The sequence below is a fragment of the Narcine bancroftii genome, chromosome 2 (genome assembly GCF_036971445.1).
Source record: "Narcine bancroftii isolate sNarBan1 chromosome 2, sNarBan1.hap1, whole genome shotgun sequence".
NCBI classification, from domain to species: Eukaryota; Metazoa; Chordata; class Chondrichthyes; order Torpediniformes; family Narcinidae; genus Narcine; species Narcine bancroftii.
The window spans coordinates 203,423,015-203,450,887 of NC_091470.1; the positions used below are offsets into that span (position 1 = coordinate 203,423,015).

The 27,873-nt window shown below is 52.1% G+C and overlaps 1 protein-coding gene across 1 annotated transcript; it reads right to left on the bottom strand.

Moving 5' to 3' along the window:
- On the bottom strand, positions 1–27,873 carry LOC138752592 (galactose-3-O-sulfotransferase 2-like). The gene is made up of 4 exons (XM_069915382.1): positions 27,546–27,873; positions 8,783–8,893; positions 2,133–2,439; positions 1–934 (listed from the first exon to the last, which is right to left on the bottom strand). The coding sequence occupies exons 1-4, from the start codon at positions 27,566–27,568 to the stop codon at positions 113–115; spliced, it is 1,263 nt and encodes a 420-aa protein (XP_069771483.1). The 5' UTR covers positions 27,569–27,873; the 3' UTR covers positions 1–112.

The window sequence follows — 27,873 nt, forward strand, 5'->3', positions numbered from 1 at the left end:
GGAACCTGGTCACAATGAGCTTGCCATACACTTCGCCTCCCTCCTTCAGTCAGGCATCAGAAGGAGGCACAGGTGCTCGGAGCGAGGGCGACTCGACCCAGCGGGTACAGCCTCAAGAGCGCAGCAGGGGCGCTAGGAGGATCTTCCTGCTGGGGGCAGCGGGGAAGAACTTGGCGTCCAGCAGGTCCTTGTATTGGAGTTCGGGCATGACCATGCGCAGGCATTTCTCCCGCTCACCGCCGCGCAGGTTGGCGTTGAGGTTGTAGCCCAGGATCCGAGCTCTGCCGTACTGGAAGGGCTTGATCTTCCGATCCTGGATCTTGCTGGCGTCCACGGGGCTTCTCCCTTGCAGGCACACGTCCATGAGCTTTCGGCGTCGGTTCTGCAGGATCAGCACGTCCTTCTGCATCCTCTGCCGCCCGTACTGGTCCACCTTCCGCCAGAAGGTCTCGTTGAAGTGGGAATAGAGGCTCCAGTCCAGTGAGTTCCAATGCTTTATCTGATCCGCTGTCTGGTCTGACAGCGTTTTGACTGTAACGTTGCTCCGCACATTCAGCTTGAAGGACACCACATCGTCAAACCCCCAGCAAAGGGCGTCCTTCAGTAAGATCATCGACTCATCGAAGTACTCCGAGATGAGGACCAGGTGGAAGGTGCGGCCGATCTCATCAAGGACCAGGTCCACGTACTCCTTTGTGCTGTTGGCATTGTGGTCGTAGCCAAAGTCAAACCACATGAGGTTGCGAGCATACTGGCTGCCTCGCTCTTTGGCCGAATAGTACTTCCAGGGGTCGGCTAGGAACTGCTCCAGCGACTCCACCTGCTTGAAGGCCGCGCTCGACCACTTGTAGTAGGTGAACGCCGACTCCAGCAAAGTCACCGGGTTCCTTAAGATGGAGAAGTAAAAGGTCCCCTTTGCCATCACTTTCTCCACCTGCAGAAAAAGGTGCCAGAGGGAAAACCAGAGGGTCAACAATCTACTTCTTCAAGAAATGAGCCAACACAGAGCACTATAGCACAGAAACAGGCCCTACAGCCTATCGAGTCTGTGCTGACATGGACCATATCCCATCCATAAACAATGCAGTTACTTACCACGGTCAAAAGTAGATCTGTGTAAATTTGACCCAAAAAATTGGTCCCCAAAACTCGACTATTGCACGACTACATCAAAATTGAGCCTGCGTTTACCTCTTTGGCTGGCAGTTGTTCCACACTCCCACCACCCCAAGTTCCCCCTAACTTTCCCCCTTTCACCTTTAACCCATGTCCTCTGGTTTTTAATCTCAGCCAACCTCAGTGGAAAAGCCTGCTTCCATTTACTCTCTCTGTACCCTGCATAATTTTGTAAACCAAGAAGAAAACAAAACACCAGCCTCTAGATTCAAGGCACTGAGATCAGATTCCTAAATGGGCCAAGAGCTATAAATGACTTAGATGACTTAAAAGAAGGTTGGACCAATAAGTTTGCAGATGATAGAAAGGTTGTAGTAGGAGTGTGGATAACATTTTGGTGCCGTGTTGCAGCAAAAATTTGTTTTTTTTTTTATATAGATATCCCTGTCATTCATTCTAACCACAAAAACATTTTCCGTCAACCCAGCTGATGTGGATCAATCTCCCTATGAGGCTAAAACTCAATGCTCAATTCCTTGTAGAACCTTCCAACACACTCCGGTCAGAGCCATCGTTACGACCCGATGACAACGGCGCTTCGAGTCCCACGGTTCCGTCTGCATCAGCAAATGCTGTTGTTTTTGTTGCTGCCGATGTTTTTACAGTCGCTGCTTTTGTCAAGTGTTCTGGTGTTTTCGCCACAGTATTGGGGTTATTACTGTTAGTGAAGTGAAATTAATAACATTTTGTGAGAATGAATTAAAAACATCTCCCGCTCCGTTGTAATTCGATGTGAAACGATTCTACAAAGCAACTTTCTTGTTAGTATTCATATAATCAAAGAAATATCACATATATTTATCACGTATTATTCTAGAGTTTTACAACATGACTAAAGATTCTGGATGGTCTGGTACGCGAGGAGATCCATGGGTTGGGGGGGTGACACCACGAGTTATCGCACTGGGTGACACCAAACCTTATGGACCCCACTGTGGGGATGCCTCTGCTCTTACCTGCGGCCGGTAGAATCTCATGTGGTTGCAAATGATGTTGTACTGCTGTGCCTTGAGAGGGGTGTAAAATTTGATTTTTCTTGCACTGAAGAGGAGGGGGTAGCCGAACTGGTAGGAGGCTGGAAGAGCGAAGGTCAAGTTCCTCGCCTCACCAAAGCGGTACAAGATATTGAGGATAGTGCTGCCTGCAGTCTTGTGTGTCTTCAGGAACATCACGTGGGTTTTGGGTTGGCAGGTCACCTCCTGCTCCCCAACGTCTGGGTCGGTTACTACCGGAGATTGCTCCTCCACGTCCAGCGATCGGACCCTTGGGGAACAGGAGAAAAGCTTGGTGTCACGGTCTTCGCTGTTACCCTTCCTCTCCTCTCTGCTTCAACCACAACCCCCCCCCCCCACAACCCCACAGGTCCTCCCTCCCTCTCTAGATTCACTTAGCATAGCAACATGCCCTTGCACCCAACGTCGGCCAATGTATCTCGCCCACACCTGTCTGCGTTTGACCCCATGTCTCTTGAAACCCCTCCCATCCGTGGACCCATCCAAATGTCCCCACTCACACCAGAGTCCCACCTGCCTGAGTTTTGCCCCACATCCCTCTGCACCGGGTTGTCAGTTGCAAATGCCAGAGGACATCTGAGGGGAGGAAGGGTGGGAGCTGACATGGTCAGCGCAGCGCCTTTCCAGCGCCAGTGATCGGGACCAGGTTTCGAATCCTGCACTATCTGAAAGAAGTTGAACATTCTCACCGTGTCTGCATGGATTTTCCCCCGGGGCTACAGTTTCCTCCCACCATTGGAAACATACCGGGGGTGTAAATTAATGGAGTGTAATTGGGCGGCACGGACTCATGGGCCAAAATGGCTGGTTACCGTGTATGTCTAAATTTAAATTTAAATTTTAAAAGGGGTGATCACTTTGATGGGATTACAGGAGTAATCTACATGTAGAGCCAAGGGATGTGACCAATGTCCTGATTGAATACAGGTATGCACCACTTAACATCCATTTGGACAACATCCGTCCGCAAATACATCCGCGGTTCCATAATTATTCAGTTACCGTGAGAAAGTCTGCAGCAATTTAGAAAAAGCGATCATGAGCCATATACCCAAACTGATCTAACTACCCCACTCTCTCCCCACAGACCTGTATCAGTCCCCACACTGATCCCACTGCCCCCACCTCTCCCCACAGCCATGTATCAGTCCCCACACTGATCCCACTGCCCCAACCTCTCCCCACAGCCCTGTATGTCCCCACACTGATCCCACTACCCCAACCTCTCCCCACAGCCCTGTATCAGTCCCCACACTGATCCCACTGCCCCAACCTCTCCCCACAGCCCTATATCAGTCCCACACTGATCCCTCTGCCCCAACCTCTCCCCACAGCCCTGTATCAGTCCCCACACTGATCCCACTGCCCCAACCTCTCCCCACAGCCCTGTATCAGTCCCCACACTGATCCCACTGCCCCAACCTCTCCCCACAGCCTCACACAACGTCCACTTCGCATAACACCTAATTTCATGGAACGTATCATGGACATTAAGCGACGCAGACCTGTATCTCTCACTGGTTAACAACAGGGGAAGGATGTGCAGGCTGGAGGGTTAGGGAAGGGGTAGGCTAATGTACGGGGGCACAGCTGTAAGTGGAAGAAGGAAGTGTTGGAAATATTGGATGGAGAAATGTGCAGGGCCTGATGGGATCTGTCGCACGAGGTTTAGGGAATCAAAGGGAGGGAATGACCAGGGTTCTGATCAAATCTTTCCACAAAAATAAATACTGTTGGCACTGCTGCCACTGGCATGGACCTGGGAGAATGGGGGAGGGGGATGCCAGAGATGCAGCATCCCTACTCAGGGTCCTCCTGACCGGTTGTGGTGTAACACTTCTATCTGGTCCTGGTGGGAGTCTGGATTGTGGGAGAAGGGGGGGGGGGGTCATGTAACCTCTCTGTCCGGAACCTGGTGGGGGGTGCAGATTGTGGAAATCACATAACCTGCCAATCAGGTTGGACTCTGCCCACCCATTCGTGACACCTGACCACTGGCCCTTTTAAGCACCTGCTAGCTACCTGGGATGGACCCTCCAGCTCACTGTCCTGCACCGTAAAATCCACCATGCGGAGTAGCTCTTTTGCCCTTGGCCCTGAGGCGAACCGCAGACGACACTGGAGGAGTCGTGGGTAAAGTGCGCACTACACAGGGATCGGGGCTGTTGGAGGCAGTGGAAGGGACTGGCATTTTTTTAAACATCGGTGAAACTATGAGGGGAGGGGAGAGGGTTTGTCCCCAAGATGGTGGCTCCCAGGCTTGGCAGCCCAGTATGCTAGGGGTCGGAGGAGGTGGGGTAAGCAGGGGAACGGGCGCAGGACACCAGAGCGGAGGACACCCCACCTCTTCACCATCACCCAGGAAGGGACCTCCTGGGGAGGGATGGGCTGGGGGACTGGCGAGGGGACTCACATCAGGCCCCAAGAAAGGGGGAAGGGGAGGACGGTGGAAACTGGCTCACAGGGAACCGGGCGCCTGGATCCGTGAGGGCGAGCAGGGACTCCCAAAGGGGCCTCAAGCACTGTTCATATCGTAACAGAGGGGACGTCGGGAAATGGGGGGGTGTTGATCGAGAAGTGGGGGAGCAACTGGGCTTTGGGATCACCACGGAGCCGGACAAGAGACCGTGGAGGTTAAAGGGAGAACAGAAGGCATCGATGCTCTGTGATTAGTAAGAGATTTTTTAAGGTGGGGTGTGGGTGGAAAGAAAAAGTTTGAAAGCCCCTGTTTTAATCGTCCCTCATTGACTCGTTATGTACACGGTTTCAGAACTCCAAAGGAAATGGGGCAATGACAATTTTTCTCAAGCAAAATATTTCAGTCACTATCAGGTCTAGGGCAGTGATTCTCAACCTTACCTTCCCATCCACATTCCACCTTAAGCAATCCCTGGCTAATCACAGAGCACCGGGGAGACTTAAAATGGGATGTGAGTGGAAAGGGAAAGGTTGAGAACCACAGTGATATATTGACTTAGAAAACTTTCCTGAACACATTTGACAAACCCCAAGCCATCCAGCTCTTTCACAGTATCGGAGTTCCAGTCAATATTTGGGAAGCTGAAATCTCATATCACAACTTTCTGCTTCTTCTGTCAGTCAGCTACCTCTCTGCAGATTGGTTCTTCCAATTCTCCCCGACCATTGCCCAGTCTATAATACAATCCTATCAGAGTGGTCACACCTTTCCCGATCTTCAACTCTACCCATGTGGTCTCTGTAGACCAACCCTCCTGGCTGTCCTGACTTTGCACTCCTGAGATATTTTCGAACAATACTCCTTTCAAACAATACTCCTTGCATTAAAATAGACACACCCGAGAAAATTTCTATCACGTACAAACCTTTGCTTTCTATCGACACGTGCAGTCCTCACACAACCTTTATCTTCCCCCCTTCTCACTAACTGCTCTAATATACTAATACCCCTCCCCCTCATTTAAACTCATCGGGACAAACCTACCAGTAAGGATATTAATCCCAGTTCAGATGCATTCTGTCCCATCAGTACAGATTCCACCTTCCCTGGAACAGAGCCCAGTGATCTAGAAGCTTGAAGCCCCCTCTCCAGCCTCGTGTTAAGCCGCCTTATCCAATTTCTCCAGCACGGGAAGCAATCCTGAGATCACTACTCTTCTTCAACCTCACTCCCTGACCTCTCCCTCACCCTTCCTAACCACGTGGACCATGACATCTGGCTGATCACTGTCCTGCCTGAGAATGCTGTGAACTCGATACAAGATGTCCCAGGCCCTGGCACCGGGGAAACAATGTACCATCCAGGATTCCCAATCTCCTCCACACAACCTGCCTTCCTAACTATGGAGCCCCCATCACTGCAGCTCATCTCTCCCCTTCCCTTCTTGGCTTCAGCACAGGCCTGGTTGTCATGGTTTCTACCCTGTAGGTCATCCATCCCCTTTAAGACTATTCATACTTGTTTTGTAGGGGGACGTCCACCAGGGGGCACTGCTCCTCCTGCCCGTTCTCTCTCTCTGTAACCAACTATCCCCTAGCTGTCTCCATGGTGGAATAGCGTCCCTGTAACTCCATTCTATCCCACCCTCTGCCTCCCGAACGTTCCAGAGTTTATCCACCACCTGCTCCAAAGCCTCAGCACAGCTGGTCAGGGGCAGCAGCTGGATGCACTTCTTGCGTTTGTGGTCATCAGAGAAACGATCGACTTCCCTAATAATCCACGTCTACAAAAGGAGTATCCCCTTGTCCTGGGCTACATTCTCACACCTGCTCTCTCTACCCCTCTCTCTCTCTCCTGCTCTCTGCCTCACACTCAATCTATCCCCGTCTCTCAATCCCGCTCTCTCTACCTCATTCTCTCCTCCTCTCTCTACCCTGCTCTCTACCCTCTCTCCCTACCTCTCTCTAACCCTCTCTCTCCACCCCGCGCTCTCCACCCCGCGCTCTCCACCCCGCGCTCTCCACCCCGCGCTCTCCACCCCGCGCTCTCCACCCCGCGCTCTCCACCCCGCGCTCTCCACCCCGCGCTCTCCACCCCGCGCTCTCCACCCCGCGCTCTCCACCCCGCGCTCTCCACCCCGCGCTCTCCACCCCGCGCTCTCTACCCCGTGCTCTCTACCTCTCTATCTCTACCCCTGTCTCAACCCCTCTCTCTACCTCTATCTCTACCCCTCTCTCTACCTCTATCTCTACCCCTCTCTAATCCTCTCTCTCTAACCCTCTCACTACCCCTCTCTCAACCCCACTCCCTCTACCCCACTCTCTCCCCCTCTCTCTCTACCCCTCTCTCTATCCCTCTACCCTCTCTCTCTCTACCCCTCTCTCTCTACCCCTCTCTCACTACCCCTCTCTCTCCCCCCCTCTCTCTACCTCACTCCCACTCTATCCTTGTCTCTCTACCCCTCTCTCAACCCCACTCTCTCTACCCTTTCTATCTACCCCTCCCTCTCTCTACCCCACTCTCTGCTGGAAGTGTGGTTCCTGAGGGAGGTACAAACGAAAGGACAAAGGCTTGTGGCCATTTACCACATTCCCAGGTAAGTTGGTTAATTGGGCATGTGGGTGTATTTGGGCAGTGCAGACTCGTGGGCCACAAGGACTTGCTGACACACTAGTTATTTCTGAGTGAACCTTAAATGAACAGGTTCTGTGAATTGTGCTCATGAATCTGAACCAAATCTCTGCCAGAATTTCACCTGCGTTGCCTAGCTGATCTTGCCCGTCGATTTACCCACATGCGACGGGGCAGCAAGACATAAAATACCGCGGGTTCCAGGTCCAAGATGGTGGTGCCCATGCTGGCCACAGCCTCGAAGGTTTGCGGACTCCAGGGAGCAGAGGACCCCCTCCGTTTAAGAGGCCATTTAAGATGACCTTTTGGCTGAAGAAATTCCTCTGTTCTAAGCGGACACCCATCAATCCTGAAGTTGTGCCCTCTTGTCCTAGACTACGGTAGCAGTCAGCGAGGGGCTCCGCGGCCTGAAGGACCCACAGGTGCTGGGCTGTTGGTGACTGGAGGGGCGGAAACCACCCAGGCTGCGGACAACTTCTGGTCAAAAGACTCGCACCAGGTCCGCTGGAGACTGGCTGAAGGGGTACTAGGTATTGGAACCAAGACGCAAGGGCGGGAAGTACTCCCGAAAGTGCTGAAGGCTTTCTGGTCACGTCAGAGGCTTGGATCTGGAGCTCGGCTTCTCGATAGTTCGGAGTAAAGTTCATGCATCTGCAGAAACTGCAGGAAATCACCGACTCTTTCTCTGATGGGTTCACCAGGAGGATTCCAGGAATGAAAGGGTTGCCGTATGAGCAATATTTGACAGCTCTTGGCCTGGAGTCGTTGGAATTTAGGAGAATGAGGGAGTTGGGTGGTGGGGGGAGAGGGGATCTCAAAACATTTTGAATTTCAGAGTAGTTATAGATGTTGCTTCCCCACAGTAGGTGAGTCTAGGACAAGAGGGCAGGATCGGAGGGCGTCCGCTCAGAACGGAGGAATTTCTTTAGCCCGAGGGCGGCGAATGGGTGGACTTTGTTGCCGTGGGCAGTTGTGGAGGCCGGGTCACTGGGTGGATTTAAGCCAGAGATTGACCGGTTCTTGATTAAAAGGTTATGGGACTGAGTGGGACAAATGAATCAGCTCAAGATTGAATGGCGGGGCAGGCTCGATGGGCAGAATGGCCTGATTCTGCTCCTATATCTTAGGTACGCCGGGCAATTTCTGCCAATTGGGAATCTTTTCCTGCCTTACGGCAGACTAAATCCGATTTTGTGCAATGTTACCCGTTTGAATTTAATTTTTAAATGAAATTTTTTTTTTTTACAATCTAGACCTACAGCACAGTAACAGGCCATTTCGGCCCCCGAATCCATGGCACTAACTTCACACCCAGTTAAGGTACAACCCCCGGTACATTTCAAATGGCGGGTGGAAACCGGATGCCCCCCCCCCCCCCCCCCCCCGGGGAAACCCCACGCAGGCACAGGGAGAGCACACAAACTCCTTCCAGACAACGTGGGATTCAGACCCCGGTCCCGATTGCTGGCGCTGCAAAGGCGCGGTGCCACGCCAGCCGGGTGTCGCCTTAATGCATGCAGAGAATCTTGAATCTTGAAATAACCTTTTCTTGTCAGTCATTCCCAGAGTCTGGATAGCCAGCCCAACAGCCATGAGAATTATTACGACCATCCACAGGACCTGGAGCGTGCACCACTGCAGTCTTAGTGGCTTTCTGCTGGGGGGTGGGGGGAGGAAGGAAACACAGAGTGAGGAAACCTTCGAAGCAGGCCTGACGGCAGAGTTCCAGTTCACGATCATCTGAATGCATGAGCAGGCCCTCCCAGACCTCGCTGAGCCACCCTTCTGCCTGGTCCCAAGGACCAGAGATCCTCCATGCCCCTCCCATCCACGTACCCAGCTAAATCTTTCGTGCAGAGCCGATGGATCAAACAGGAGGGGGCTGTGTTCCTGGCCCCAGCTCTACTCACTTTGCACCTCCGGCTGTGCGGCTCAGTATGACAATAACACCATGTACCAATTTTGCCGACGATACCCCGGTGGTGGGTTGTATAGAGGAAGGGAATGATACGGGAGGGAGATTGAAAACTGGCCGAATGGTGCACCAACAACAACCTCGCTCTCGATGTCACCAAAACTAAGGAGCCGATTGTTGATCTCAGGAAGGAAAAGCCAGGGGTGGACGATCCGTGATCACTGGGGGATCAGAGGTGGAGAGGGGGAGCACATTTAGGTTCTTGGGAGTCACTATCTCGGACGATCTTTCCTGGACCCAACACACCAATGGCATCGTGAAGAAAGCACGTCAGCACCTTGACTTCCTCAGGAGTTTGCAGAGGTTTGGTTTGACATCAGAAACCCTGGCAAATTTCTACAGAGGTGCAGTGAAAAAGTGTGTTGACTAGCTGCATCACGACCTGGTGTGGGGGGTTGGGGGGGGCACCAATACCCCTGAGCATAAAACCCTCCAAAAGATCGTTGCCACAGCCCAGGACATCAAAGGCAAAACCTTCCCCACCATTGAGAACATGTACGAGGACGCTGCCATCAGAGAGCAGCAGTGATGCCCCAGGATCCACACCACCCAGCGCACGCTCTGTTCTCACTGCTGCCATCAGGAAAGAGGTCTCGGGGCCACAAGACTCGCCCCACCAGGTTCAGGAACAGCTGCTCCCCCTCCACCATCAGATACCTCAATGGCAAACTCAATCAGGGACTCGTTTAAGGACTTGCATTTGTGAACTTCATTGATTTTCTCTCTGTATTGCACAGTCAGTTTGTTTACATTCATTATCTGTTCACAGTTCTTTATGTGTTTACATGTTTACGCTGTGTACATTTTTTTTTTGCATGACTAATTAGTGCCGCTGTCCCAATCGGGATGACGGGAGAGTAGTTGCTGCTGTGATCAGGGCGGATGCGTGACTGACGGCTAGTACTTCCGGTGAGTGCGTGGCACGTCACTCACCGCGTCATCGCGGGGGTAGGGGGGGTTTCATTCCCCCCCTTAAATCACCGGGTTGGCCATTCTTCAGGCAGGTCTGGGCGCGAGTTGAAAGGTACTTCCTGCACTTAGACCCAGTAACCGCACCTGGGTCCCAAGAGGGCTACCCAGCGGCTGCAGTTTGAAAGAACCTCTTGTTAACTCGTTATTCAGTAGCACGCTACCTGGAAGAGCCCCCTCCTGCCCTCATAGGCTCTCCATCTGACAAGAAGTCCCACCAACTATTTATACACTCAAGCAAGGTCGTTAGAGAAAAACCCCAGACCCACGAGACCTCAAAGCAAAGCATTACGTGTAGTACAAGCAGCTCCCCCTTGCCTCCTCCAATCCTGTGGCCTTATAGATTATCATACAAGGGGTTGAAAAACATGTTTTTAGAACAGTTTACGATTCTCAGATTCAGCGAAAAAAAACCCAGAGCATCGTATCTTTTCTTGCATTCCTGCACCATCTGTTTTTGTTCAATTCCTAGACTCCTCAAGGCTGCACCAGTGTGGGCACGGCACCAACACACAGCACTGTTTAAACTCCCCCCCCCCCCACCCCCACAACAAGGCTCCTAAGGGTCTCAAAATTCACTTCTCGAATTCAACACATTATGGACCACATGTAACAAGCAGCAATAGGACAATGAACCAGACGGTGTCTTACTTTAAAACACTAATATTATATCTCTTAACTTTTAAACTATCCTTAACACTAAATCTATCCCCAGCAATGCGCAGGTGTCCAGTGTGTGTGTGTGTGTGTGTGTGTGTGTGTGTGTGTGTGTGTGTGTGTGTGTGTGTGTGTGTGTGTGTGTGTGTGTGTGTATGTGGGGGTGCGATATACCATTATAGACCAGGCCAAAATCTAGAAAGTTACTTCCAAGTTCAGACATTGAAATTCAGTGTTGACGCGCAGCGCTTTGAAATTTGACGCCCACTATTAATGATGAACTCATGTGGCTGCTACAGACTCACGGATTCTCCATGCGCTGCCTTTGAAGAAATATCCACCCACGCGAGCTGTGGTCATAACACTCCCGCTCCCTTTTGCAGGCGAGACTCAAACTGGGCAGCCCCCACGAAGCTTCCAAGACCCGGGCAACCAGTCACTCCAAGTGACTTTACTGCTAGTCACACGTAAAACAAAGCCGTCTCTCCACTGTTGGTTACAATCAAAATGCAGCCCTTTGCTTCCCCAAAAAGACCCTCCTGGCACAGGTCAATTCCACAGAATGGCAGAATGCTTCAAAAAGCTGCTTTCTCTCCTGCAGCCAGAATGGCTCTCCCTTTTACAAAATCACAATGTCTTTGCCAATGTATTGAATTCTGGAACAGACTGTGTAAACCTTCCTGCAGTCCTTACAATGTATTGAATCGTCATTGGGCTGTGACTTGTGAGGTGCTTGTGTGAAATGTTAAGTGTTAACTGTGACCATTCAGTCCCTCCTGTCTATACTATCCCTGACAGTGATTACTAAAACAGGAGCTGGTAACAAATGTAACTGCTGATGGCAGCAGCAACATGAATTCTGAGGTGTACAGAAACATCTTATCTGCTCAGGTTCAAGCAAATGCCTCCCAATCTATTGGATGGCACTTCATCGTACAGCAAGACAATGGCCCCAAACCGACTGCTAAAGCAACAAAGGAGTTTTCTCAAACCTAAAAAAATTGGAAAATTCTAGAACGGCCTGATCTAAATCCAACTGAGCTGTTCCATGTGCTGAAGGGAATAGTTAAGGGGACCATCCCCTGAAACAAGCAGGAGCTGAAGGAGGCTGCAGTCGAGGCCTGGCAGAGCATCACCAGAGCACCTGGTAGGGGAATCCAGACCGACAGACAGACAAATTGGATACAATGAGGAGGAGAGGTGAGAATTGATTTTGCCTCCATGAAAGGAGGGGGAAAAGAGGAAAGAGGGAGAGAACTGGAGGAGAGGAGATGGGGGGGGAAGATGAATGGAGGGGGGCGGGTTTAACAGAAACCGGAGAAGTCGATGTTGATGCCGTCCGGTTGGAGGGGGCCCAGACGGAAGACGAGGTGCAGTTCCTCCAATTTGCAGGTGCTCCACCAGTCTGGCAGTGAGCATGGATGGGCACATCGGCATGGGAATAGGACGGGGAATTGAAAGGGGCGGCCCCTGGGAGATCCACGCTCTTGCCGCGGGCAGAGCTGAGGTGCTCAACAAAGCGATCTCCCAGTCTATTGCGCCTGGCCTATTGAAAAGTTCAGGGATTGGGGAAACAGAGTGGGGGTAACAACACCATGCTGGAAAAACTCAGCAGATCAAACAGTCCCCGTTATATAGCAAAGATAATGATACATAACCAACACTTCGGGCTTGAGCCCTTCATCAAGGTGTGAGGTATTAAGGGTCTGGAAGATTTATTACAAAGCATGAATTTGTCTTCTGTAACATTGCAACGTCTCTGAAAACCTACCCTGGGACCATCCCGCAATCAGGAAGAAGCCCGCCAACGGCTATATTTTGCGAGGAGCTTGAGGAGATTTGATGTGTCACCAAAGACTCTTTCAAATTCCCCCAGTTGCAGCGCGGAGAGTTGCGTCACTGCCTGGTCCGGAGGTACCAACGCACAGGGCAGGAAAAGGTGATCTCGGCTGTTGCCGTCGCGGGCACCACCCTGTCAAGGACACCTTTAAAAGGTGGTGCCTCGAGAAAGCAGCCTTTCTCAAGGACCCCCACCACCACCCATCAGGCCACGCCCTCTTCTCAGTCCTACCATCAGGAAGGAGGTCCAAGAGCCTGAAGGTACAAACCCAACAGCTTCTTCCCCTCCCCTCTGAACGGACAGCAAGCCTCAGGCTTCCAATTTACTGTCAGAGAACATACACGGCATCACGTACAACCCTGAGATTCCTTTTGCCAGCAGGCACCACAGAATTACCACTTATTGGCAATGCAAAAAATAATAAACTGCATTCAAGGTTCACATGTTGACTGTAAGCAAACTGACTGTCCAATACAGAGTGCAAAAGTAAGAGTCCTTAAATTAGTCCCTTGCCCTTTTTACACAGAATTCCTGCATACTGCCTTAAAGAAGTCCCTATCGCTGGCTGCTACAGGCTGCGGCTCTGCAGGACCCATGGCAGAGGTGAGGTTAGAGCTGTCTGCAGGTTAGCTCAGAAAGAGCACGCTGTTCCCAGAAAGAACAATACGAACCTCAGTTGAGTGTAGTTAATACTGAGCTTCATTGGGCTCGCAGCCCGGCTTTTATTCTCAAGCTGAGGTCAAAGACCCCTCGGCGCCAACTTGTGACCCCCCCTTCCTTGAGAGGCCAGTTAGGCTCCTGTAGTTGTGGCTGACTGGAGGGCAGCACCGTGGGCCTGGTGCAGCCTGCTGGACCATCCCGCTCATTTGGTGAGGTGCCACACCCCGCCATTAAGATGGTTTTGCTTGCTTGCGCCACGTCAGTTCTGCAGGCTGGCTTTCCGGGAGCAAAAGAGGTGGGACTCATGGTGTGAAACGCACACTTCCTTTCCCGTCCCGCGCTTCCTCCAAGCAGTCTGTGGGCGCGTGCACAAGGGCAAGCAAAGCACGCGTGGGGGTGGTCTGCTTTGCGTGGGTGTGCGCGCGCGGAGCGCTTGTGCTTTGGGGGAACGTGGTGCTGTCCTTTTAAAACTGACATCGATTCGCACTGTGACTTTCTTCGCCACCGTTGGGGAGTCTGATGGTGGAGGGCCAGCAGCTGTTCCTGAACCTTGGGGTGTGAGTTTTGTGGCACCGAGACCTCCTTCCCGATGCAGGACGAATGTTGTGGGGGGGGGGCACGGTAGTGACGCAGCCTGGGCCCTAACTTGACAACTTAAACAGGGCAGTAACAGGCCCTTCTGGCCCATGAGCCCACAATGCCAATTAATGTACAAACCCCGGTATATTTTTGAACAGTGAGGGGGGGGAAACTGAAGCCCCCGGATAAACCCACGCAGACATGGGGAGAAGGTACAAACTCCTTACAGACAGTGGGGAATTCGAATCCCCGGTTGCTGGTGCCCTAATAGCGTTGCGCTGACCGCTACGGTAACAGAACCATCCAATGTTGTAACCACAAAGGGCTCAGTCCCGAAATGTTGGCTGTGTCTTTACCTCCTATGGACGCTGCAAATTTTTAACGTCACCATAGAACACTACAGCATTTGGCCCCTCTAGCCTGTGCCAAAACACTACTCTGCTAGTCCCACTGACCTGCACCCATTCCATAACCCTCCAGGCCTCTCCCATCCATGTATCAGTCCAATGAATTCTTAAAACTCAAGAGCGAGCCCATGTTTACCACATCAGATGGCAGCTCATTCCACACTCCCACTCCTCTCTGAGTGAAGAAGTTCCCCCTAAACCTTTCCCTTTTCACCCAAAAGCCACGTCCTCTGGTATTTATCTCTTCTAATCTAAGTGGAAACCGCCAACATGCGTTTACTCTGTCTATACCCCTTATAATTTTGTAAACCTCTATCAAATCTCCTCTCCTTCTTCCACGCTGCAAGAAATAAAGTCCTAACCTGTTAAATCTTTCCCTGTAACTCATCTCCTAATGTCTGGGCAACATCCTACTAAATCTTCTCTGTGATCTTTCAATCTTACTGATATCCTTCCTGTAGTTTGTCCACCAGAACTGCACATAATGCCCCAAATCTGACCTCACCAATGTCTTATACAACTTCACCATAACATCCCAACTCTGGTACTCAATACTTTGATTTATGAAGGCCAAGATGCCAAAAGCTTTCTTCACAACCCTGCCTACCTGTGATGCCACTTTCAGGGAATTATTTATCTGTATTCCCAGATCCCTCTATTCTACCGCCCTCCTTAGGGCCCGACCATTCACCCTTCCAAAATGCAGCACCTCACTCTTGTCTGCATTAAATTCCATTACCATTTTTCAGCCCATTTTTCCAGTTGGTCCAGATCCCTCTGCAAGCTTTGAAAGTCTTACTCGCTGTCCAAAATCTTAGTTTGGTGATGACTGGGCAGAGTTAAATGTTTGCATGGTGGTTCAAGAGGCTTTGCTCACTTCAAACAATAGACTTGTAATCCCCTTTTTCACCTTGCGAGATATGTTTCCGAACTTGCTTATACAAGGAATACTCCTGGACTTTTGCTCCGGATATCTGCCATCTACACAACTGGCCGATCATGAAACCGGCGAGTCCGCAGGCGCTGTGATTGTAGTGCAACTCTCCAGTTTCCATCAATCCCCTCCCCCCCCGACCCCCGTCTCCAATCCTTTCCCTCTCCGTTCAGAGAGCTATCCTCAGTTTCTTTCCTGCCCTCCTACCCGTATCCACCTGTGACCTCTTACCTGATAACCTGTTCTCCTCCCCTACCCCTCCCCCACCTCCCTCCAGCCTTTTGCTCACACTCTGACGAAGGCCCCCACAGGCCCGAAACATCGGAGACCCTTCAGATGTGGAGTTTTTCCAGCACGTTTGCTTTTCTCTTGTAGGCCGGGAGCAAAGGGGCTTCAGTGCAAAATCATATTGTTTTCATCGTGCTCTACAACAATCAGAGGCTAGTCCACCACTCATTTTGGATCTCCCGGAGTTTGCGCTGAAGATGGCTGCATGCGCGACGGAAGGCTCGTTTCTTCTCTGGCCAGGACGGCTTTGCAAGGTGAGCCTGGTGGGCAGCTCGCTTCTTTGCCAGCAGCTCCTGGATTTCCTGGTTGTTTTCATCGAACCAGTCCTTGTTTTTCCTGGAGGAGAAGCCCAGTACCTCTTCAGTGGATTGCAGTATGGCAGTCTTCAGCTGATCCCAGAGGGTTTCAGGGGACGAGTCCGTGAGGCGGATTGTATCCTCGAGCTTTGCTTTGAGGTTTGCCTGGAAGTTTCCTCTCACTTCGTCTGACTGCAAGTTTCCAACATTGAACCTCTTTCTGGGGGCTTTACTGTTCCTGGACTTTGGCTTGAAGTGAAAGTTGAGCTTGCAGCGAACCAGCCGGTGGTCAGTGTGGCATTCCACGCTGGGCATGACCCTGGTGTGGAGCACATCTCGTTTGTCTCTTTCTCGCACCAGGACGTAGTCCAGGAGGTGCCAGTGTTTGGATCGGGGATGCATCCAGGTAGTCTCCAGGCTGTCCCCCTGCTGAAAAAGGGTGTTTGTAATGACAAGCCGCTGTTCTGCGCAGAGCTCCAACAGGAGGCGCCCGTGGTCGTTGCACTTGCCGACACCATGCTTGCCCAGGATTCCTGGCCAGGTTTCAGAGTCTTTGCCGACGCGAGCGTTGAAGTCGCCAAGGATGACAACCTTGTCGGCTGTAGGGGTGCATTGAATGAGGTTGTGCAGATCAGTGTAGAACTTGTCCTTTTCTGCTGGTTCCACCTGGAGGGTTGGAGCATAGACACTGATGAGGGTGATGCGACGCTTGTTTTGAAGGGGGAGTCGCATGGACATGATCCGGTCCGAGTGGCCTGTCGGGAGGTTTTCGAGTTTGGAGGCAATGGAGTTCTTGACCATGAAGCCTACACCAGATAGGCGTCGTTCATCCATAGGCTTGCCAGACCAGTAGAGTGTGTAGCCCACGCCACATTCTTGGAGGCTGCCTACATCTGCAAGGCGGACTTCACTGAGAGCGGCTATGTCAATGTCAAGTCTGATTCATTCCATCATTCTTTCTTTGGCTTGGCTTCATGGACGAATATTTATGGAGGGGGTAATGTCCATGTCAGCTGCAGGCTCGTTTGTGGCTGACAAGTCCGATGCGGGACAGGCAGACACGGTTGCAGCAGTTGCAGGGGAAAATTGGTTGGTTGGGGTTGGGTGTTGGGTTTTTCCTCCTTTGTCTTTTGTCAGTGAGGTGGGCTCTGCGGTCTTCTTCAAAGGAGGTTGCTGTCCGCCGAACTGTGAGGCGCCAAGATGCACGATTTGAGACGATATCAGCCCACTGGCGGTGGTCAGTGTCGCAGGCACCAAGAGATTTCTTTAGGCAATCCTTGTACCTCTTCTTTGGTGCACCTCTGTCTCGGTGGCCAGTGGAGAGCTCGCCATATAACACGATCTTGGGAAGGCGATGGTCCTCCATTCTGGAGACGTGACCTACCCAGCGCAGTTTGATCTTCAGCAGTGTGGATTCGATGCTGTCGGCCTCTGCCATCTCGAGTACTTCGATGTTGGAGATGAAGTTGCTCCAATGAATGTTGAGGATGGAGCGGCCCCACAGCTTTTGCAAGAGCTTTGGAGAGTGCCCAAGAGACTTCAATAATGGATTGTTGTCTACAAAAAGCAACAGATGAAAGATCTTGTTGGAGCCGCAGATTGTCTGGAGCTGTACTCAGAGGGTCATGTGGTTTTGCTAGCAGAGAGGGTCAAACAGGCTTTTTTTTTCTCAAAGAGAGAGAGAGAGAGAGACAGAGATCACTTCCACAGTTTTACAGGCAATAACAGTAGCTGGGACTGGAATAGGACAAGCTGGCAAGCTTGTGGAAACCCCCATTTGGGAGATGGTCTGGTCAAAGCCTTTGTGGTGGTTCATGCAAGAGGAGAGGACTAGTGTCTAATGTTTCACTTGGAATAAGTGAAACAAAAAGGAACTCTATGGTGACCTGAAAGAAAGAGGTAATCATCTGGAGAACCCTGACGGGGCAAGTTTTGTCAGCAAGACACTGAAGTGACTGATCTAAAGGAATCAGTTTGTGTCCAACGAGCAACAAATCTCTCTCTGAAAATCAACAAGAACCTTCCTGAGCGGTAACCATTTACCTTGCAAGCACCAAAGCCTGGTGAACTTCATAAATGTTAAATTCTGTGCACAGTATAAGAATTGCCTGCAACCAGTAAACTTGGAGGAATGAGAACTGTGAACCAAAGGACTTTTCTGAACTTACATACACACTACATACATGTGCGCTTAGAATTAGGAGGTTAAGTTAAGTTAAGTCAATAGTGATAAATTAAAGTGTGATTCTATTTTCATATTCAAAGATAATTAAAAGTAACCTTTGTTTAAGTAACCATTTGTCTTGGTGAATATCTATTGCTGCTGGGTTTTGGGGTCCTCTGGGCTCGTAACAGGGTGTAAATGGGGTGGCGCAGGCTCGTGGGCCAGAATGGCCTGTTACCGGGCCATTTAAAAAGAAAATTAAATAAGTAGATTCTCCAGTTTCATCCAACCCTTCACCGAGTCTCTCTCTTTTCCTATCCCTGTCTTCTTTCCCTCAGCTCCCCACTCCTTTCTCTCTCCATTCAGAAAGCTATCCCCTCCCTCTATCACCTCCGACATATGACCTCTCATGTGATGGCCTGTGTTCCCCCTTCCTCTCCTCTCTTTTTGTGTTTTTGTGACTTTTTGTGTTCAAGTGCCTGTCTGCCTTTTGCTCACACCTTGACGAAGGGTGCAGGCCCGAAACATCAGTCACCCGCGGATGCTGCGTGACCTGTCGCGTTTGTCCAGCACATTTGTGCCTTGGGCACTGGCCGGGGGCCATTATCCAAACTGAAAGCGCAACTAGCTCTGCTGCCGGACAGGCAGACAGATGGCAAACCACCTCTGATCTTTTTGGGTGTGGTTCGAACAAGGAAAGGGAGAAGCAGATCAAAGTACACACTTTAAAGGCAGTCAGTGAGCAGCTACCATGCCTGTGGCAGTTTGTCATTCACTGAGAGGGGAAGGGCAGGGAGCTGGAACGATCCACGGGAAGGGGATACAGAAATGGGGTGGGGGGGGGGGAGCAACACAGAAGGTTCAAGCTTCCTTTTACTGTAATCCCACTGTTGGTGTAGCGGTTAGTGCAACGCCTTTACAGCGCCAGTGACTGGGGCTAACATCCCGCGCTCTCTGTCAGAAGTGTCTGCGTGGGTTTCCCCTAGAAGACTCCGGTTTCCTCCCACCCTTCAAAATGTACCAGGGTGTAAATTTGGCGGCACGGGCTTGAGGGCCAAAATGAAATTAATGACTAAATTTAATTTAAATCAATAAATTGTAATGGCCACGGTTCACTTCAACGATAGCCAGCCGAGCAGGAGCCTACAGCAGATGCTGAATTCTGAGACACTGGTGTGGGAAGAAAGTTGGATGTAGGCTGAAACTCTTTATCATGACTGAATTTTCACCTTTTATCATGTGTCAGGTAAACAATGCAGCACAGCACAGGCCCTTCAGCCCACAACCTGGTGCTGACCCACATATGAAATAGGAGCAGGAGTCAGCCACTCGGCCCATCGTGCCCTGCCATTCAATGAGATCATGGCTGATCTGATGATGGGCTCATCTCCACCTACCTGCCTTTCCCCCATATCCCTTAATTCCCCCACAATGTAAAAATCTATGCCTTAAATATATTTACTGAGGTCACCTCTGCTGCTTCAATGGGCAGTGAATTCCCACCCTCTGGGAAAAGCATTTCCTCCTCATCTCCGTCCTAAATCTACTCCCCTGAATCTTCAGGTTATGCCCCCTCGTTCTGGTCTCCCCCACCATTGGAAACAACTGACCGACCACGATGCCTTTCATAATTTTATACGTTTGTACGAGATCCCCTCTCATTCTTCTAAATTTCAGCGAGTATAGTCCCAGACGATTTGATCCTTCCTCATAGGCCGACCCCCTCCCCCATCTCTAGAATCAACCTGGTGAACCTCCTCTGCAAAGCCAGTCCGTCCTTCCTCAAGTAAGGAGACCAGAGCTGCCCGTAGTGCGCCAAACGCGGCCTCACCAGGGCCATTTGCCTTCTTGATCGCCTGCTGCACCCGCAAACCAACCATCTGCAATTCAGGTGCGAGCGCTCCCAGTCCTTCTGCCCTGCAGCATACTGTTCTTCCAGCCTTCCTCACTGTGCCTGGCGAGGCTTTCCAGGCACCCACCAATGTAAAAATATGTACCCCTGACATCTCCCTTAGACTTTCCTTCACTTGCCTTGAACACATGTGTTCTGGTGTGACCTTCTCAAGAAGTAGGGATGTTTAAATGACTCAGAAAGAACAATGGAAGGTTATGGTCTCTGCCACTGGGAAGGATCAAATTGATAGGCCAGCGCTGCTCAAATTTCCATGTCCCTGAGACCTTAAACCCACCAATATAAATAGGAGCTGGAGTCAGCCGTCCGCCCTGTCGAGGTCTGCTACCCCATTCAGTCATTTGGTGTAACGATTGGCGCAACACCTTTACGGTGCCAGCAGCGGGGGTTCGAATCCCGGAAGGGAGTTTGTAACCTCTCTCCGTGTCTGCTTGGGTTCCCCCTCCACCACCTGGGGGCCCCTACCGTTCGCAACGTACCGGGGGTTGTAAGTCAATTGGGTGTTAATTGGATGACACGGACTCATGGGGCCGAAATAGCTGGTTACTGTATATGTCTAAATTTTAAAGATAATTAGTAAGATCAGGGCTGTTCTGGCCATAACCCTGATATGCAAAAATCCATCGATCTCTGTCCGACTGAGTGACATGGTTAGACCATAAGACATAGGAGCAGAAATAGGCCCTTCAGCCCACCAAGTCTGCCCTGTCATATCAACCCACTTGGCCCCACTGCCCAACCTTCTCCCCGTAACCTTTCATGCCCTGGCTAATCAAGAACCTCGGCCTTAAATATGCCCAATATCTCGGTCTCCACAACCGCATATGGCAACAAATTCTGCAGTTTCACCGCCCTCTGGCTGACGGAACTCCAACGTGTCTCTGTCCGAAGCGCAGGCCCTTTAATCCTGACGTTGTGCCCGCTTGTCTGAATCCAGTGGACCTTTCCGCCCACATACCACCTTAAGTCATCCGTTACTAACCACAGAGCAGCAATGGCATCCAATAAGAACACCCCCCCATCCCGCCTCCTAAATTCCAACGAATACAGGCCGCAGCTGATAGCATGAGGCTATTACAATCCCAGCGACCCAGGTTCGAATGTGGCACAGTGTAAGGAATTTAGACGTTCTCCTTCGGCCCCCCCTCACCCCATGACCTGAATGCGTTTTCCCTGGAGACTCCAGTTTCCTCCCAACCTTCAAAATCATACAGGGTTTGTAGATTAATTGGGGTATTTAAGTAACACAGGCTTATAGGCCAGAAGGGCCTGTTTCCATGCTGTACATCTAAACGAAAAATTTAAATTTAATAATGAGGCAGCATCAACTGCTTCTTTGGGCAGAGAATTCCTCTCTGGGAGAAACAGTTCACAGACCGACGGAAACCAAGTCCGCCACGATCTTATTTTACCCCACCTGAAGCCACTAACTGACTGGTGGCGTCACTGCCCAGCCCAGAGGGGCCAACACACAGGAAAAGGCCTCAGAGGGCTGCAAACTCTGCCTACGCCATCACTGGCAGCAGCCTTCACTTCCTCGAGGACGTCTACAGGAGGCGATGCCTCAAGAAAGCAGACCCTATTCTCAAAGACCCCAGGCAGGGCCCTCCTCACTCTGCTCCCATTGAGAAGGAGGTCCAGGAGCCAAAGACGGCACAAGGACAGCTCCTTCCCCCCGCCATCAGATTCCTGGACGGACAACGACCCCCAGACTCACTTCCTCTTCTTTCCACTAATGTATTTCGATATTTAAATAGTGTATTTACGGAAATTGTAATGCACAACACCGCCGCAAAACAATGATGTCATGACACAAGTTGTTGACAATAAATTCTAATTCGGATTCAGGAGACACCGTTTTCTCAGGATTGTATAGCAGAAAGACGGTGGAGACCCATTTCTGGAACAGGCCCTTCAGCCCTCAAGGTGTGCTGACCTATGTAAACATTTCAACAACCTCGCCCAATGGTTCTCGACCTTTTCCTTTCCACTCGCATCCCACCTTAAGTAACCCCTGTGCCATCAGGGTTCTGTGATTAGTCAGGGATTGCGAGTGGGAAGAGAAAGGTTTTAATCATCCCTTGTTGACTTGTTATGTGCACGGTTTCAGATTTCTAAAGGAAATAGGGCAATGACCATTCTTCTCAAGCAAATATTTGTGTCTAGAGCAGTGGTTCTCAACCTTCCCACCCACATCCCACCTTAAGCAACCCCTGACTAATCACAGAGCACCGATGGCATCAGGATCACTTAAAGTGGGATGTGAGTGGAAAGAAAAAGGTTGAGAACCCTGATCTCACCCTTCCCTCCCTCATACGCATGACCCTGTATCTTTCTTGCATCCATTAAATGCTCCTGTTGCACCAGCCTCCACCACCACCCCAGGCAATGCATTCCAGGCATGGGTCTCTGTGTAAAAAGCTTATTGGGCAGCCCGGTTGGTGTAGCGGCCGGCGCCTTTACAGCGCAGACAATCGGGGACCGGGGCTCAAATCCCGCGCTGTCTGCAAGGAGCTTAGACGTTCTCTCCACATGCTCTGCATGGGTTCCCCCAACCCCCCGGGGGGGGGCTCCTGTTTCCTCCCACCCTTCGAGACGTACCGGGGGAAGGGGTGTAGGTAAATGGGGTGCAAATTGGACAGCGCGAGCTCATGGGCCAGTTACTGTCTAATTTTAAATTTAAAAATTTTAGACAGAAGGACAAGGGGAGAGAGAGAGAGAGAGAGAGAGAGAGAGAGAGAGAAAGAGAGAGAGAGAGCTGGGGGAAAGGCAACAAGGGTAAGAGGAGGGGTTGCGGGAGTTTAACGAAACCTGAAAAGTCGATGTTGATGCCATCCAGTTGGAGGGGGCCCAGGCGGAAGGTGAGGTGTTGTTCCTCCATTTTGCTGGTGGACCATGCTGACCATGGACAGACAGGTCAGCGAGGGAGCAGCATGGGGGAACTGAAATGGATAGCGACTGGGAGATCTATGCCAATGTGGCGGCCAGAGCCAAAGCAATCTGAATAAGACAGCAGGCCATTTGCTCATCTTGGCACAGAAACGATTCATTGAAGGAAATCAAAGCAAACGCACAGTGCACTCTGGAAGAGAGAGAGAGATGGAGAGTGAGGAAACGAGAGAAAGAGAGCAAAATGACAGGCTCAAACAAAATGGCGGCACTACTGTAATGGCAGGCCCGGGGGAGAGCGGGGAGTGGAGACACAGCACTGCTCCAAATGGTCCAACTGCCCAGGCCTAATGCCGATGGCTCCATATGGTCATTAAGTGGCCCTGTTAGAGGAGCCGACTAAAATCCTGCACGTGGGATGTGGGCCCAAGATGGCAGCGCCAGCACTCGAGAAAAGCCACGAGGGGTTGCAGACACCCCTGGGGGGGGAAGCAGCAGACCGGCGCAGGGCATCGGAAAATGGTGACAACGCCCCCACCCCCCCTCCACCATTGAGAAGGAGAAGCAGGTCGGGGGCCATGGGGGCTGTGGCCGAAGGAGACATCTCCGGGCTGCAGGAGACCGGCTCATTGGAGCCAGGTTCCCCGAAGGGTGCTGAGAGCAAGAAGGGCTCCCGAAGGGCGCCTGATTGTGCCGGGGGTTAAGATCCAGAGCTCAGGCGGCTGATGGATCGAACAGGAGACTGTGCGGCTGCAGGGACCGCAGCAGGAGAATCCACAGACACTCGGTGTCTCTGAAGGATCTCCCTTTCACTTCTCCTTCTCTTGTACTGTGAGGGGCCCCAGGCAACACTAATGGCAAGTCTCAGTCTGGCCTACAGCAGGCGGACGGTAATTTTATGTAATATTACACGTTCTGACCATAGAAGAGAGAGAGTGAGAGAAAGGGAGTGATAGAAAGGGAGAGGGAGGGAGTGATAAGCCGGTTCCAGGTGCTCGGACACAGATAATGAGCAGCAGACGCAGCTGGGGGGGGAGTGCAGCTGGGACGTTCAGGTGGCCGCGGAGAAGCCGCCTTCCTGTCAGCTGAACATGCCAGCTGAAGGAGAGCCGCGTCCGAGTGAACGCCAGTTCCTGCGGACTGCGGCCGTCAGTCCCACTGCTGCTTTCAGGTGCAGCGGGGGATTCCCTGAGCCAGAGATTATACCGACAGGAGGAGGGTAAGTGCTTCCTCCTGGCCGGGTTCTCCACTTTCAGGTGGCCACCCGACAGCCGCATGGGGGTAGAATAGGCGGCTTTACAGTCGGGGTATTCTGGCCACCTGAAAGCGGCTTGAGAGGGTGATAGAGAAAACGGGAAAGAAAGAGAGAGTAAGATACAGAAAAGGCAGAGATGGTGAGAAAAGGTGAGAAAGGAGAGAGAGGGAAAAGAGAGAACACAAGTGGGTGTGTGAGAGAGAGGGGGGGGAAAAAATCAGGCAAGTGGGGGACTGTGTCTCCAAGAGAACCAGAGGGAAAGAACAGCAATTTGGATTTGGAAGACAGGATGAGTATCCCTTGCCACAGGCTGCATTCCTGGGGAGGCGATTGAGCCCAGATCCAGTGGTGGCGGGTGGGGGAGTGGTGGTGGGGAGAAGAGGGGGTATCCAGATTGGCCTTAGAAAGAGCTAGTACGAGCTCCAATGCCTTCCTCGAGATGAGCAGAAGGAAGAGGGGGAAGGGGGGATGTGTCGAAGGAGCCACCTCCTCTCCATGGGACATGCTCTCAATCCTTGGGACAAGAACCCCAGGAGGGGGGTGGGGGGGGCTTCCTGGACCCTGCGAGGGGCATAGAACTTTGATCGGCCCAGTGTCCTCTCCGGCTGAGTCAGAGAGATGGGAACAGCTTCCCCAACCCCCGTACACAATAACTGCACTGTTCCCTATTCACATCCACAGCTTCCTGCTGCAGCCTCTATTATTTGCATCTCTGCACATTCTACTCCCGTTCTCACTGATTGCTGGATCATTTCCCACTCCCCGCCCCTCTTATCAACACCCCCATCAACCTTTGCCTGCTCTATCTGTCCTCCCTCTCCCCCTCGCTGAACCCTCTCTCCCTTCCTTCCCCACTCTACACTCAACCCCCTCTATACCCTCTCATCTCTATATCCCCTCCCTTTCTATCCCCCTGTCTACACCCTCACACCCTCCCCTGTCTACACCCTCTCCCCTGTCTACACCCTCTCCCCTGTCTACACCCTCTCCCCTCTCGTACCTCACCCCCTCTCTACCTCACCCCCTCTCTACCTCACCCCCTCTCTACCTCACCCCCTCTCTACCTCACCCCCTCTACTACACCCTCACCCCTCTCTACACCCTCACCCCCTCTCTACACCCTCACCCCCTCTCTACTACCCTCACCCCCTCTCTACACCCTCACCCCCTCTCTACACCCTCACCCCCTCTCTACACCTCACCCCCTCTCTACACCCTCACCCCCTCTCTACACCCTCACCCCCTCTCTACACCCTCACTCCCATCTTCCTCTCCCCATCTACCTCTCCCCATCTACCTCTCCCTCTCTCTACATTCTCCCCCTCTCTACCTCCTCTTATCTACACCCTCACCCCCATCTACCCCTTCCCTTCACTCCCTCTCTACACATCCCCTCCCTATATCTCCCCCTCTCTAGACCCTCTCCCCTTCTCTACCTCTCCTCTCAACATCCTCAATCCCCATCTCTCCCCCTCCCCACCTCATCCCCATCCTCCCTCTTTCCCACACCCTCAGCTCTCTCCCCCACCCTACACTCAGTGGCATCACTAGGGTCGATGTCACCCAGTGCAGTAACTCATGGTGTTTCCCCGCCCCCCCTACACCCTCCACAATGGCCCTCCTCCCATACCAGACCATCTAGAATCCTCAGTAATGTTTCTTGTACTAATGTTACCGGTAAATCGTAATCCCGTAGATCACTGAAGGTAACGGCGATCGTAGTGAGATAAACAACTGGCAAAACTAAAATCACACCTTTAAGTTACAACATCATATGCCCGGCAGCAGCAAAAACAACAGCGCTTGCTGATGGCCACGTACAGATGGAACCATGGGATTTGAAGTGTCATAACGACGGCTCTGACCAGAGCACGTTAGACGGATCAAAAAGGAAAAAGCATCGAGTTTTAGCCTTGTAGGGAGATTGATCCACATCAGCTGAGCTTACGGAAAATGGTTTTGATGATGTTAGAATGAACGATGAGGATATTTTTATAAAAAATAATACATCTCTGCTGAAACATGGCACAAACATTTTACAGACAGTCGTTGTGGTGACGCCCCCACCCCCCCCCGATGGTATCACCCACTGCAGTCTGCATCCCCCAGTTACACTCTCCCTCCAGCCTCACCCCCCTCTCCTCCCTCACCCCTCTCTACCTTTTTCACTCTCTACACCCTCTCCTCTCCTCTCTCATCCTCTCCATACACCCTCACCCCCTCTCAAAACCCTTCCCCTCTCTACTCTCCCGTATCTACCTCTCCCCTCTCTACACCCTCTCCCCATCTACCTCACCCCCTCTCTACTCCAGTATCCAGTCCCTCCCCATACCCTCTTCCTCTTTCTATATCCACTCCCCCTCTTTACCCTCTCCCCACTTCTCTACCTCACCCTCTCTCCCCTTTCTACATCATCACTCCCTCTCTCTGTACCCCTCTCCCATTCCACCCCACACCCTCTCTGAACCTCCCCATTTCTCTCAACCCCTCCCTCTCTCTCTATACCCTCTCCCCTTTCTATAGCCCCTCCCATCTGCCTCTGCTCTCTGCCTTTCTCCATAACCTCTCTCACTCTATACGCTCTCCATATCTTCCTGTCTCTATCCCTCCCTCTCCCCTCTTCATACCCTCTCCCAAGCCCTCTACCATCTCTATACCTCCTCCCTCTCTCCATACCCCTCCCTTTTCTATACCCCCTCTCTTCCCTCTCCACACCTCCACCTGTCTCTACACCCCCTCTCTTCACTTCCCCCTCCATCTCCTTACCTTCTTGTCTCTGTACCCCTCTCCCTCCCCTTCTCCGTACCCTCCTCCCAATCTCAATACCCCATCTCCACATCCCCTCCCATCTCTATACCCCTCTCTGTCCTTCTCCATATCTCTATACCCCCTTTCCCCCTCTCCACACCCCCTCCCGTCTATATCCCTCTCTCTCAGCCTCTCCCTACCCTCCTCCCATCTGTATCCCCTCTCCGCTTCTCAACACCCTCTCCATCTCTATACCCCTCTCCATTTCTCCCTCCTTCTCCATACCCCCTCCCAATCTCTATACCCTCTCCAGCCACACTCTCCTCCACTCCATACCTTCTTCCCGTCTCTAATAAGCTTCGTTCCATCTCTGTACCCCCTCTCTCCCCGCCTTTTCTCTCCATACCCCCTACCCAATCTCTATCCCCCCACCTCCAGCCCCACTCTCTCTCTCTATACCTTCCTGTCTCTCACCCCCCCCCCTTCTCCCCTACCCCAACCCCCTCCTCTCTATAACCATCTCCCCGTCTCTCCACCACCCCCCACCCCCCATCTCCCCCGAAGCGGAGCCTAGCGCCGGTCCCACGGACGAATGGGGCAGGGTCAGCTCCCGGGGTTCTGCTGCGGCTTTCCTGGTTCCGCCCCCCCCCCCGCTCCCCTCGGAAAGGTTGCACCGGATTAAACGAACCCCCCCCCCCCCCCCCACCTCCCGGGGCAGCGAGCGGCCACTTACTGACGTCGCCTGCGGTGGACCATCCCGCAATCGTGCAGCGGCGGGGCCAGGGTTCGGTGACAATGCGATGCTGCGGACAGCCGGACGGACTAGCCCTGGGCTGCGGGCGATGCAGGCATGGCGTGGAGTGGGAGTGGGGGTGGGAGTGGGGGAGGGGAGGGGGGAGAGGGGGAGGAGAAGGGACGGCTGACGGGTGCAGATCCCCGGGCAGAACTGCAGCAATTGCCCGGTGCGGAGCCTAGATTCACTGCACCTCTCTCCCTGTCCACCCCCTCGCTTCATTCACACGAGAGGGAGGGAGAGAGAGCGGGAGGGAGAGAGAGCGGGA